Source organism: Eretmochelys imbricata, chromosome 6 (genome assembly GCF_965152235.1).
Source record: "Eretmochelys imbricata isolate rEreImb1 chromosome 6, rEreImb1.hap1, whole genome shotgun sequence".
Classification (NCBI taxonomy): domain Eukaryota; kingdom Metazoa; phylum Chordata; order Testudines; family Cheloniidae; genus Eretmochelys; species Eretmochelys imbricata.
In genome coordinates, this window is record NC_135577.1 from 3,592,027 (window position 1) to 3,605,676 (window position 13,650).

At 42.6% G+C, this 13,650-nt stretch overlaps 1 protein-coding gene across 1 annotated transcript; it reads right to left on the reverse strand.

Annotated features, from left to right (window-relative positions):
- Positions 1-7,150: 7,150 nt before the first annotated feature.
- Positions 7,151-8,089, reverse strand: LOC144266417 (olfactory receptor 5AR1-like). Its single transcript, XM_077819872.1, has one exon. The coding sequence runs from the start codon at positions 8,087-8,089 to the stop codon at positions 7,151-7,153; it is 939 nt and encodes a 312-aa protein (XP_077675998.1).
- Between the last annotated feature and the right edge of the window lie 5,561 nt (positions 8,090-13,650).

The window sequence follows — 13,650 nt, forward strand, 5'->3', positions numbered from 1 at the left end:
GCCTGTAGGGCAGTGCCCAGGAGGTATGGCTTACCTACGGATTGTTAGATCGGATCGTAAATTTTCCAATGGAATGTTTTTTTACCAAAAAAAAAAAATCATTTAGTCAACACTGTCATTTCCATGGGAACATGTTTATTTTGGGGCGGAGGGGGGGGGGAAGGAGACTCATTAAGAAAAATAAACAATTGAAATGAAGTGTTTTGGTGGCAATGGACAAGGAACGTTTTGATTTTGTGTTCTGACATGACTTTTTGTTTCATTTTTTTCCCCTTAGGACAGTAGCCTATGTGTTACCTATGTGGTATGCCTCTCCTAAATATTATCGGTCCTTGAGCCTTGGTGGAAGCATCTGTGAGGTATAATGGACATAAGGATTTCTAGGCCACAAATCTGTGCGTCCACATTTGTATAGCATTCTTCACTTAAAAATGATTTGGCCCCTCATAACTGCCAGGCAGGGCCTGTGACATATTGCTTTCCTAACGTGTACGAAGTCACCAGCCTGAAAAGCCGTACCTGTGTGGTGTTGCTCACTCAAGTATTATTAGGCCATATGCCTGCACGGCATTACGCATCTAGAGATGATTAGGCTTCAAGTAGTCCTTGTGAGGTTGTGACAGATGTTTTCCAAGGATATTGAATTAAGGTGAAATCTCTTTGGAGTCCATTGTATTAACTACAAAGCTCATGCATTAATGTGGGCCTGGATGATCAAAGTGCCGTATTGAATAAGGTGGCAGACAAGAATGGTCTTTTAGGACAATACATGTGAAGTGGATTTCATGGCAAATATCTAAGGAGAGGTGAAGACAAATTTCCCACCTCCATTTATGCAAAAACCCAGCTTATTGAAGCTATGGCCTGAAGAGTGGGCCTTTTTCTGCTGACTACCTGTTCCCAGAGGCACAAGATCGGTGGCCCAAGCTGTGCAAGGGATAGACTGACCTGTTCACAGGGGCGGGAGTTCTCAGCTGAGGCTCTTATGAACTTGTAGTCACAGGGAAAACACCTAAGTGTGATTTGAAAGACTGACTCCTACCAGAGCCCCTGCTGGATTTGGGAGATGATTTGGGGTAACCTTATTAGCAGGTGTGTAGGTTCTCTTATTGTTTTTAATATGTTTTCTCTGTAATAATTTCACCTTAAGAATACATGTGCCATCTTATCAAGGTCTGTGTAGTAATTTATAACTACTGGCAATTACACTGTTCATAATCTTTGATGAGAAAGCAAAGCACAGAAGCTGGCCTGTTTAGGCAGTCTGATTTGCAGGGGATATCACAGTGTAGGAAGGGAACTGGAAAATCCCGAGTTAGGTGGGGGAGAGATACAGATCTCTGTCTAAGAGAGGTGTTGGCTGAGGAGCTGGGGGCCTAGAATGGATGCCCTTGGTCGACCAGTAGGGTAACCATATGTCCCGATTTTATAGGGACAGTCGAGATTTTGGGGTCCCCTTGTAGGTGGGGAACTTTGTGGGATGGAAAGTGGTACCTGGAGAAGGATTGCTAGGGTTTGTTGGTATATTCTGCTGAGCCCTTGCCTTCTCCATCTCCAGTTCATGCTCCCTCTCTTTTTCCTTCTCCTCCAGTTCTTTGGCCCTTGCCTCCACTTCTTTTTCCTTTCCCTCCATAGCTCTCTTGTAAGCAGCCGCTTGGTGGTGTTCTGCCTCTTTTGCTGCCTCCCTTTCTTTGTCCTTTGCCTCCATTTCTCTCCTGTGAGTAGCTTCTAGGGCTTTTTTGGCTGCTTTCACTGCCTCCAGTTTGGCTAACTCCAATTTGTGTAGTGCCTTGGTGTCAGTCATTTTTACCTCTCGGTTTTAACTAACTTTACACCCGAGGGTTAGAAATAAAACAAACAAAACTTGGCTTGTAAAATTTTCCTATTCTGTAATAGGATACCTATATTCTCTGATAGGGATTGTCAGCCTACAGAAAAATCCAAAAAAAACCCCAAAAAACAAAAAACAAAAAAAAACACCCCAACAACAACAACAATAAAAAAAAATTCAAACCACCCCCCCCCAACCCCTAACACTTTTGCCTCCAGGGAAATAGGCAGAAAACCCCTCCCGTTACTTTTAGGTAAAAAAAATCTTCAGGTCTGAGAAGACTTGTGAATTTCCCTGCAGGAGGATAACGACTCTGCCTTTAGGTAGAGAAAACTGCAATTCACAAAAGTTAATTCCCTTTTGTCTCTGCTCTGGCCCCAAAGCAAAGCAAAAAAAACTTTCCAACTATTTCCAGTTGGAGACCTGCTTTCTAGCAGCCCAAAGGATTTTAAAAATTTCCTTTTAAAATCTGTTTTTCTGGTTCAAAAAATCTCAAATTGATCTCAAAATGATTTCAAGTTAACCCACCGCTCTGCCACCATGTCAAGGTTCCTTCCCCACTCTGAACTCTTAGGTACAGATGTGGGGACCTGCAAGAAAACCTCCTAAACTTACTTTTACCAGCTTAGGTTAAAACTTCCCCATGGTGCAAACTATTTTATCCTTTGCCCTTAGACTTCCACTGCAACCACCAAACGTTTATCCGGGTTTATTTTTATTAGGAAAGCATTGTTTGGAAACATCTTTCCCCAAAAATTCCTCCCAACCCTTGCACCCCACTTCCTGGGGAAGGTTTGGTAAAAATCCTCACCAATTTGCATAGGTGACCACAGACCCAAACCCTTGGATCTTAGAACAATGAAAAAGCATTCAGGTCTGGAAAAGAAACATTTTAATAGAAGAAACAGTAAAAAAGAAACATCTCTGTAAAATCAGGAAGGTAAATACCATATAGGCTAATTAGATTCAAAACATAGAGAATCCTTCTAGGCAAAACCTTAAGTTAAAAAAAGACACACAGACAGGAATATCCATTCTATTCAGCACACTTAATTTTTCAGCCATTTAAAGAAATCATAATCTAACACATACCTAGCTAGATTACTTGCTAAATTCTAACACTCCATTCCTGTTCTGTCCCTGGCAAAAGCATCACACAGACAGACCCTTTGTTTTTTTCCCTCCCCCTAGCTTTTGAAAGCATCTTGTCTCCTCATTCGTCATTTTGGTCAGGTGCTAGTGAGGTTATCCTAGCTTCTTAACCCTTTACAGGTGAGAGGATTTTTCCACTGGCCAGGAGGGATTTTAAAGGGTTTTACCCTTCCCTTTATATTTATGACAGAAGGGTAACCACCATTCTGTATACAGTACTGTAAAATCCCTCCTGGCCAGAGGCACAAAATCCTCTTACCGGAAAAGGGTTAAGAAGCTCAAGTAACGTGGCTGGCACTGGACCATGATGACCAATAAGGGGACAAGATACTTTCCAATCTGGGGGAGGGAGGGTACAGATTTGTTCTTTCTGTTCCGTTCGGCTCTTTCCGGAGTCAGATCAAGAAAGCAAGCAATTCAACTCCTATAGAATTAGTACGCACTAGCAAGGGGATGCATTAGGTTATATTTTGTTTTGGCTTGTGATTTTCTCTGTGTTGAGAGGAAGTTGTATTCCTGGTTATTTTTTTTCTTTTTGTAACTTTAAGGTTTTGCCAAGAGGAAAATCCTCTGTGTTTTGAATCTGATTGTCCTGTGAGATTATCTTCCATTCTAATTTTACGGAGGTGCTTCTTTTACCTTTTTTCTTTCTAATAAAGTTCTCTGTCCTAAAAAACCCAATGTTGGTCTGTGGTCATCTTGTTTATTCCCAAGCCACCCCAGGAAAGGTGGTGTAGGACTTGGGGGAAATTAGGGGGAAGATAGGGCTCCAAGTGGCCCTCCCTAAATGTTTGTTGAATCACTTGGTGGTGGCAGCGTTTACCTAATCCAAGGTACAAGGAAGAATTTGTGCCTTGGGGAAGTTTTAACCTAAGCTGGTGAAAAAAAGCTTAAGGGATCTTTCATGCGGGTCCTGACATCTGTACCCTAGAGTTCAGAGTGGGGAGGGAACCCTGGCAGCTCCTCAAGTTACTGTGCTCTGACACTTCCCTCAATCAACTCCTTCTCTATAACTATGGCAGCTCCGTGGAAATCATCTCCATCCTCGTTGTCCTCCTCTCCTACATTTTAATCATCATCTCTCTCCTGAGGTTCTTGCTCAGTTAATCTCTTGATTAACCTGTTAAAAAATCACCAGTGAGGAACTGCAGAACAACAAGGGGACTGGCTAAGCCAATGAGATATAATGTCCTATAGCAACAGACATAGGTATATAACAGATGTAAGAGATAATTAAGTTCTCATTGGATAAGAGGGAAGATCCTTTCATGGACTGAGAATGGTTAAAAGACAGGGAACAAAGGATAGGCATAAATGGTAAATTTTCAGAATGGAGAGGGGGAACTGGTGGTGTTCCCCAAGGGTCAGTCCGAGGACCAATCCTATTCAACTTATTCATAAATGATCTGGAGAAAGGCGTAAACAGTGAGGTGGCAAAGTTTGCAGATGATTGTAAACTGCTCAAGATAGTTAAGCCCAAAGCAGACTGTGAAGAACTTCAAAAAGATCTCACAAAACTTGGGCAAGAAAATGGCAAATGAAATGTAATGTGGAGAAATGTAAAGTAATGCACATTGGAAAAGAAAATCCAAGTATACATACAATATGACGGGGGCTAATTTAGCTACATCTAATCAGGAAAAAGATCTTGGATCATCGTGGATAGCTCTCTGAAGACGTCCACACAGTGTGCAGCGGCAGTCAAAAAAGCAAACAGGATGTTAGGAATCGTTAAAAAAGGGATAGAGAATAAGATGGAGAATATCTTATTGGCCTTATATTAATCCATGGTACGCCCACATCTCCAATACTTTGTACAGATGTGGTCTCCTCATCTCAAAAAAGATACACTGGCATGAGAAAAGGTTCAGAGAAGGGCAACTAAAATGATAAGGGGTTTGGAACAGGTCCCATATGAGGAGAGATTAAAGGGGCTAGAACTTTTCAGCTAGGAAAAGAGGAGACTAAGGGGGGTTATGATAGAGGTATATAAATTCATGAGTGGTGTGGAGAAAATGAATAAGGAAAAGTTACTTACTTGTTCCCATAACATAAGAACTGGGGCCACCAAATGAAATTAATGGGGAGCAGGTTTAAAAGAAATAAAAGGAAGTTCTTCTTCACACAGCACACAGTCAACCTGTGGAAATCCTTGCCTGAGGAGGTTGTGAAGGCGAGGACTATAACAGGGTTTAAAAGAGAACTGGATAAATTCATGGAGGTTAAGTCCATTTTAATGGCTATTAGCCAAGATAGGTAAGAAATGGTGTCCCTAGCCTCTGTTTGTCAGAAGGTGGAGATGGATGGCAGGACAGTGATCACTTGATCATTACCTGTTAGGTTGACTCCCTCTGGGGCACCTGGCATTGGCCACTGTTGGTAGACAGGATACTGGACTGGATGGATCTTTGGTCTCATTCAGTATGGCCATTCTTAATGTTCTTATGTTCTTATAATGGGACATGCATGTGTTTTGGTTTGGGGTATTACGTTTGACCCAATATTTGTTTATTTAAGGATTTAGGGTCACAGGATAGCAGATTCTTTTTGGTAGGAAAGGAATCATTTCATCCATCTCTCCCTGATCCATGGAGGGCAGATGGTCTGCTGGACTTGGACTCAGCAGACCTGGGTTCATTCTTCTGCTCTGTCACAAAGTGGAGAAATCACTTAAATTGCCCCATCACCTTTACAGTGATATCAAGTTTAAAAAAGTCTCTCTCCTCACTCTGATGTGTGGTGGTCTGCTCTGCAGAATTAAAGCAGTGAGCTAATTGCTGAGCAATGTGGGTGGGGGATAAAGAGGAAGGATTTTAAGAAAGACAGTTTTGGGGAAAGGGAATGGCTGAAGGTTTTGAGGATGAGACAAGGTTCCTTTCCCCTTTGCCTCACCAGTTCCAATCCAGGGAGGAGGTCAAGATCCATGAGCCCAGAAAGATGATGGGTCTTGAAATGGGACACGGTTATTTTCAGCTATAGGTCACAGATCTTTTTTTTTCCCCACACCCTGTTCAGCGAATGGGACCAACATTCCATGTATGGAAACAGCACCACAGGGAAAGCCAAGGACGTTATCTCAGCAGCAGAGCAGATGCTGCGATCCATTTTAACTGGCTGCACCTCTTTCCACAGCTTTTTCATTCTTCTAGAAAGCGGGACAGAACATGAGAAAGACGAGTGTTTATTGACCTATAACTTTCCTATAAAATATTACGGTTGCTCCCAGAAGGACTGAAAGAAGAAAATGAAATGAGTTATGGCAATAAATAAATGTGTGGTGATATATAGCATTTGTGGTGGATTTGAATAAATTAATAAAGAAGGATGATAGGGAGGAAATGGTGTTCATCTGGCTTATTCAAACCTTTCACCGCATGCAGGCAACAGTCCTCTATCCTCAGAAAAACTGGAACATTTGTAACTGATTTCTGATTGTATTAAGCTTAGCTTGAGTGTTTTGTTTTATTTTGCTTTGTTCTGTCTGTTATTACTTAAAAACACTTAAATCCTACTTTTTATACTTAATAAAATCACTTTTCTTTATTTATAAACTTAGTATAAGTAATTGTTACCGGTGTGTGTGTGTGTGGGGGGGACAGCTGTGCATATCTCCCTTGCAGTGATATAGAGGGCAAGCATTTATCATTTTATCCTGTATAAGCTTTATACAGAGTAAAACAGATTTATTTGGGGTTTAGATCCCATTGGGAGCTGGGTATCTGTGTACTGGAGACAGGTGTCCTGCTGAGCTGGTTTCAGTCTAGATCTGCACCTTTGGGGGAATCACCCAGAGCCTAGGTCTGTGTTGCAGCTGGGTAGTGTGTCTGGCTCAACAAGACAGGGTTCTGGAGACCCAGGCTGGAAGGGAAAATGGGCTCAGAGGTAATTTCAGCAGATGAGGTGACACTTCCAATGAGGGTCTCTGTGACCGAACCCGGCACACTATGAACTTGGGTTTCCTGCATTTCCTGTGATGCTTCCCTTTTTTGTCCACTGATCTCCATTGGGGACTGCAGACCTCATTGGAATACAAAAAAATTGATAATAATAACAATATAATAATGAACAAACTACCAGGGGCTATCCGAAATTATTTTGTCATGGGCTGAGAATTGAATTCACCTGTTTCCAGTCCCCTCCACTAAACCAGTACTGAATGAAACAGATTCAAGAACTGGTTAGCAGTTTATTCATTGCTTTCCTCAGGGCGTCCTTCACCTCCGTGTTCCTCAGGCTGTAGATGAGGGGGTTCAACATGGGGATCACCAGGGTGTAAAACACTGAGGCCACTTTGTCTGTATCCATGGAATAGCTGGAGTTGGGACGTAAATACATGAAGAGGCTGGTGCCATAAAACAGGACCACAGCGGTCAAGTGGAAAGTGCAGGTGGAGAAGGCTTTGTGTTGGCCCTCGGCAGAGCGGATCTGCAGGATGGTGGAGGTGATATAAACATAGGAGAGGAGGACAGTCACAAAGCTGCTCCCTGTAATGCAGCTTGTCAAAGCAAACATCACAATCTCATTGATGTGGGTGTCAGAACAGGAGAGAGCCAGCAGCGCGGGGACGTCACAGAAGAAATGATTGATGATGTTGGAGCTGCAGAATGACAGCCAAAATGTACAACACGTGTTTAACACTGAATCCACCAACCCCACAGTGTACACACCAACCACCAGCTTTTTACAAAGCTGCTTGGACATGGTGACCGTATAGAGCAGCGGGTTACAGATGGCCACATAACGGTCATACGCCATCACAGCCAGCAAGAGGCACTCAGCATCTCCAAAAGCGATAGAGAGATACATTTGCACAGCGCAGGCAGTGAAAGAAATGCTTTTCCTCTCGGCTAAGAAATTAAGCAGCATCTTAGGGGAAATTATCAAGGAAAAGCAGAGGTCACAGAAAGACAAATTCCTGAGGAAAAAGTACATGGGGGTGTGGAGTCGGAGATCAATCGTGATTAACAAGATCAACCCCCCATTCCCCAGCAGGGTGATACCATAAATCAGTAGGAACACCCCAAACAGGGGAACCTGCAGCTGTGGATTATCTGTCAGTCCTGAGAGAATGAACTCAGTCGCCTCCGAGTGATTTCCCCTTTCCATCTCCTCTCAACAGAGATCGGACAGCTACAGAGATGTGGGCATGTAGATAGTGAGGAAAACCTGTTCCTTCTCTGCAATGAAGAAAGTGAAGATAAAGGGAGATCAGTTTCTTAATGGGCATCAGTACGAGCTCAGGGAAAGGCTTAGTCCACAGAGCCAGATGTTCACAGCTGGTCATTCCAGATGTTCGATAAAATGCAGACACTGTGCAAATACAATGACACACAGGTTAATCATGCCCCCCCACACACACAAAGACTCCTGTTCACTAATCCAAACAGAAAACAGTGACTTGTGACTCCGCTGGGAGAGAATCAGTCTGAAGGGATTATTCCTTATCTAAAGAAGGGGTGAGAGTGAAGGAGTGTCAATCTTTTGACCCTCTTTGGGCAAGGGGAGCTGTGTGGCTTGGCACGTCCATTTGGGGTAAAGTTGCTTACTGTTCTAATTAAGCTTTCTGGCATTTACTTGACCATGTATGAAAACCCAGCAACATCATGGGAAGCCCTGGCTTCAGTGACTTTGTAATTGCCTATTTTTTTCCAACCCATGAGGTAGGTCCTTTAGATGAAGGGGTAGGAGTTGGGGCTGAGGCTTTTAGTGCTGGAGGTCTGGAATTGAATAGCTGCTGATCCCCATGGTGTCTCTGTGTGTGTCTGACTGTAATTCAGGACAATAGCACGTACCTGCTGAGAAGAGAGAGAGAGAGGTGGTGGCATTTCCCCGTCAATAGAAACTGCCAGTCTGGGAGCATGCAGGGAATTTTATACTGAGATGTGCCATCTATGGCACATGATTCAAGAAGCAACTGGGAGTACCTGAGTTCAGAGACCTACAACACCTAATTAATGCATTCATTGAACCAAAGCCAGCTTGGTGTATTTGGTACCCTGGGGATTAATTTGACCTACTCTTTCCTACTGTGTTATTAAATGATGCAAATTCTATCAGAGTTACAGAGTATGAGGTTAAGGTATATTTCATCCTGGTGTATTCATTGTAAATTGGGTACTGTGTAGACCTAATCCACAAAGGTTTTTTTTTTTGTTTGTTTTTTGTGGTGACCAAAATCTTTTAGCTAAAAACTTAATATTTTCACTTGGAAGTACCCCGGGGGTGCCTCAGATACCACACACCACCAATCTCTTCCATGTTCCTGGCGCCCAGGCTGGACTACATTCCCCCCTATGCATGATGGTCTCTCCTCTTGCTGAACTGCTCTGGAACTTCATCAGAGTCCCACAGCCATAATTGAGGGAGGAGGGAAGTTTTGTATTTTGACAGAAAGCTGATAATTTCCATGGAAGAATAATTTCATGAAAAAAATTGTTGAATGCAAAATCCAATTTTCCATGGAAAAAAGTCTTAAGAAAAAATTTCAACCAGTCTTAGCAACAAATTTGGAATCAAAGGAACTGAAAGTTAGGTACAGGTGAAATGTACAAACTGTTTGCAGCTGTAAATGGTATCTTATCAGTTATTCCTGGTTTGAGAGTAACCTCATTGTCCTGGCCCCAAGAAGTGGAATGTAAAGCCTGTAAGACATGTAAGAGGACTCCAGATTATCAAGATATTTATAGGATGCCAATCACCATGGTATCCTATGTCCTTCCTTTGCTAGGTTACTCCCTAAAGTAGAAAAGATCGGTTCACGCCTTTTGCTTGCTGGAGACCACATGATGACAAGAGGCATTCAGGCGCTCAGGAGGAGACCACAGCATGCTAAGGAGTTCTGCAGTTCACAAAACTACCCCTTTTGCATGAATATTATCTGCATATTATTTGCACACAGAGCTCAGTTTTAGATGCAAAATAAATTTATGAGTCAACTAGAAATAGTCATGATCCCATCACACATATTAAAACATTTTTTGATAATGTATGAGAAGTTAAAAGATCACACTGTATCATGTTATTCATACATGTTCCAAACTGAGGCTGGCAAACTGGTCTCTCTTCAACAAAGAAATGTTTGCTCTACTTAATTTTGTATCTAAACAGTAATCAGAGTCAGTAAGCAGGAAAGGAAACAAAGGTATCCCCAAAAGGTGAGGAAAAAGCGGAAGGGAACATCCTTCTACATAGATTTTTTTTTCTCTTCCAGTAAGCAGGTGGAAATGTTTCTCAAAGAAGGGATAGGACTATAAAAAGAAGGGGCAGATTTCCCAAGGCACCACTCTCTTTCTCTCTCTTTATCTCAGCCCATTGATTTACTGCGTCTGAAGAGGAAACTTTTCCTTTGAATTACACATAATTTATTAACTGAGGCAAATGTTGCATTCTAGCTCTATTTTTCTTTTAACCATGTCTGACTTCTATGCCTTCTCATTTGCACTCACTGAAAATCTATCTTTGTATTCAATACACTTTGTTTTATTGTTTTATCTAATCCAGTGTGTTTAAATAGAAATGTCTGAGAGTTGTCTGCATATTCGTGCTGATAAAGAAATAATGGACAATGTTGCTTGTATTGTCCAGGAGAGGACTGGGCAGCACAGGACGTACATTTCAGGAGGGAAATCAAGGATTGGGGAATATGTTGGGGTCACCCTGCAGTATAACCAAGGGTGTTGAGAGCCTGAGTGTAATCCAGTTATTCCTGGCCAGCCTGCAGTTACACACACATGCCTCAGGTGAGATTTCCATGCTTGAGGGTTGTCTGTGAGTGGCCCAGGTGGAAGTCACTTCAGCAAGGCATTGCAAGGTTGCAGGCAGGTATGACACAGCTGCTGATTAGTCTGGGTTGAACCCTGGTATGTCACAGCCACCAACCTAGAAAATATCCCAATAACACGAAAGGTGTGGTGCGGACTGACAGTAGTGTTCGATTGACATGAAAGGGTGAGGTCACCACAGGGATGGGCCAATTCACTGATCCATGGCTGCAGATGCACAAGGACATTGTGGTCATCACCTCCCACCAAGGAGATCCAAGGCAGGCCCAGTGATGACCCTTCTCTTCTTCACTGTGGTAGCAGAAATTATCCCTCATGAGTGTTCAGGCTTGCCTGGTATTATCAGTGCACCAGGGCATGTTGGTACCCGCTTCTCCGAAGTGGTGCCAACCTGTGAGACATTGCACTGTCGATAGTATTAGGAGGAAAAATTGATGATCCAAGTCAGCTATATTCTTTAGTACAATCTGTGGGTGAGGGGTTACAAAGAATGTACACAACATCCTCCTTCCCTGAACACCAGTAGAAACAACCAACAATCAGCAATCTCTGTATTCAGAAACTCCAAAGTCTGTCACCCCAGGTCTGTGCCCAGGAAACACTGTGCCCCTACTTCCTCTAAGAGTCATGCTCATAACTCCTCCTCCTGGCTTTCTCCCTCCTGTGACCCAGAGCTGCCTGAGACAGTCCTCACTGAGAATGCCATGGTCAGGGCAGGCTGCAAAAAGGAGACTATTCCCCAAACTGGTGGTTAAAGCTCAAGATCTCTGCAGCATCTCTGCAGATGCTGCTACAAAATATCTCTGAGCAAGCCATCTCCCTCCCGATTCTTTTGTTAGTTTTCTTTATTTCCTACAAATTATAGTCAGTGAAACATAGTGTGACGTTGCACCCATAATGCTTAATAAAAATATTGTTATGAGTGTAAATATGACATAACTGGAATACGTGTTATGCTAGATAGACCATGTAACATATCTCCGAAAAGGTTATGATCTACTGGATATATTCATCCTATTTGCATGCATGTAAAATTTTTGTATTCAAAGTTATGAATATTGGATATGTACTTGTTTCATTTTAAGTAGCCTCAGTGAAGCAGTTGGTCATCTTCTTGAGAAGAGACTATTCTGTGTAAGTGCCCAGTCAAGAAACACTTCAGCTAACAATGAACTTTGAGAGTCGCCAATCAACAACTGAGCTTTCCTGTGAATGTGGCATCAGCCTGTAAGGAACTGAGTCATGCATGGACATGTGACTTGCCCATGTGACTCTAAAAGTCCATCTTGGAGATGGATTCTGCAGAGGAGAGGTGAAGGAAGAAGAGAGAAACTATATAAGCCCCTTCGGAAACCCTTCCATTTTGTCTTCAGCTGGCACAAAAGATAGCCCCTCCACCCCAAGGAGATGCCTGAAAGAAACTGGAACAATGGACAGTAACTACAGGGATGTGAGTGATTGCTGGACCCAAACTAGGAGGAAGTTTACTCTGTAAAAGAGGCTTATTGGAACATCTCTGAGGTGAGATTTACCTGCATTTAGTTTTTACTGTATTGGGCTTAGACTTATGTGTTTTATTTTATTTTGTTTGGCAATTAACTTTGTTCTGTCTGTTATTACCTGGAACCACTTAAATCCTACTTTTGTATTTAATAAAATTACTTTTTACTTATTAAGTAACCCAGAGTATGTATTAATAATGGTGGACATGTGTGTGTGTGTGTGTGGGGGGAAACAGCTATGCATATCAGTGTTATAGAGGGCTAACAATTTAAGAGTTTACCCTGTATAAACGTTATGTAGGGTTAAACAAGGTTTGGATCCCATTGGGAGTTGGGCATCTGAGTGTTAGAGACATGAACGCTTCTTGAGCTGTTTTCAGTTAAGCCTGCAGCTTGTGAGGGACGTGGTTCACATTTGGATCTGTGTTTGCAGCAAGCAATTGTGCCTGGCTCAAAGAAATTAAGGTACTGAAGTCCCAAGTTGGCAGGGAAAACAGGCTCAGAGATAGTCTAGGCACATCAGGTGGCAGTCCCAAAGGGGTTTCTGTGACACAACCCGTCACACAGAGTTTACGAATAAAATTGCAAAACAATGTGGGAGTAGGTGAAGGAGAGGACAAGACTGGATGGACTTCAATTGCAACAAGGGCGGTTTAGGTTGGACAATAGGAAAAACATCCCAACAGCGAGGATGGCTAAGCACTGGAATAACTTGCCCAGGAAGGTTGTGGAATCTCCACCGCTGGAGATTTTTTGAGAGTAGGTTAGACGAACACCTGTCAGGGAGATAGGACAAGATTTCCCAACTGTTTTTTTTGATCAGCAGCTTCTCTGAGGCCTGGTTTATGCTTAAAAAGTTAGAACAATAGAGCTCCGTCACAGAGGGTGGGGAAACATTTCACAGCCTGTGCAAGTCAGTTAGCTTGTACAGACCCTCAGTGTAATCCTTTCATTGACCGAGCTACTGCCTCTCGGAGAAGTGGATTAATTACAATGATGGAAAAACCCTTCTATCAATGTGGAAAGCATCTACACTGTGGTGCGGCTGTACATCATAGATGAATCAATGTAATGGCCTTAGTATAGACATTCCCTGAATTGATGGGTGAGTTTTCCTCCTTCCTATTAAAGCGATTTTCTCCTCTTTTCCATCATTTTTCTGCCTCCCTTATAAAGCTCTTAACTTCTTTTGAAAGTAAATGTGTTCAGAAAAGTTGAAATAGCTTCTCTCAGGATAGTTCCTTCCTTCCTTCCTTTCCCTCCCATGAATGGCTCACTGTCATGTCAACTAAAGGCTGAAAAGCTCTGAATCTGGTTTGTTTGCCTGTGACTTGGTGGTACCTCTTTGTTTTCCCTCCCTTCACTTAGAATGAGTTGAGGATGG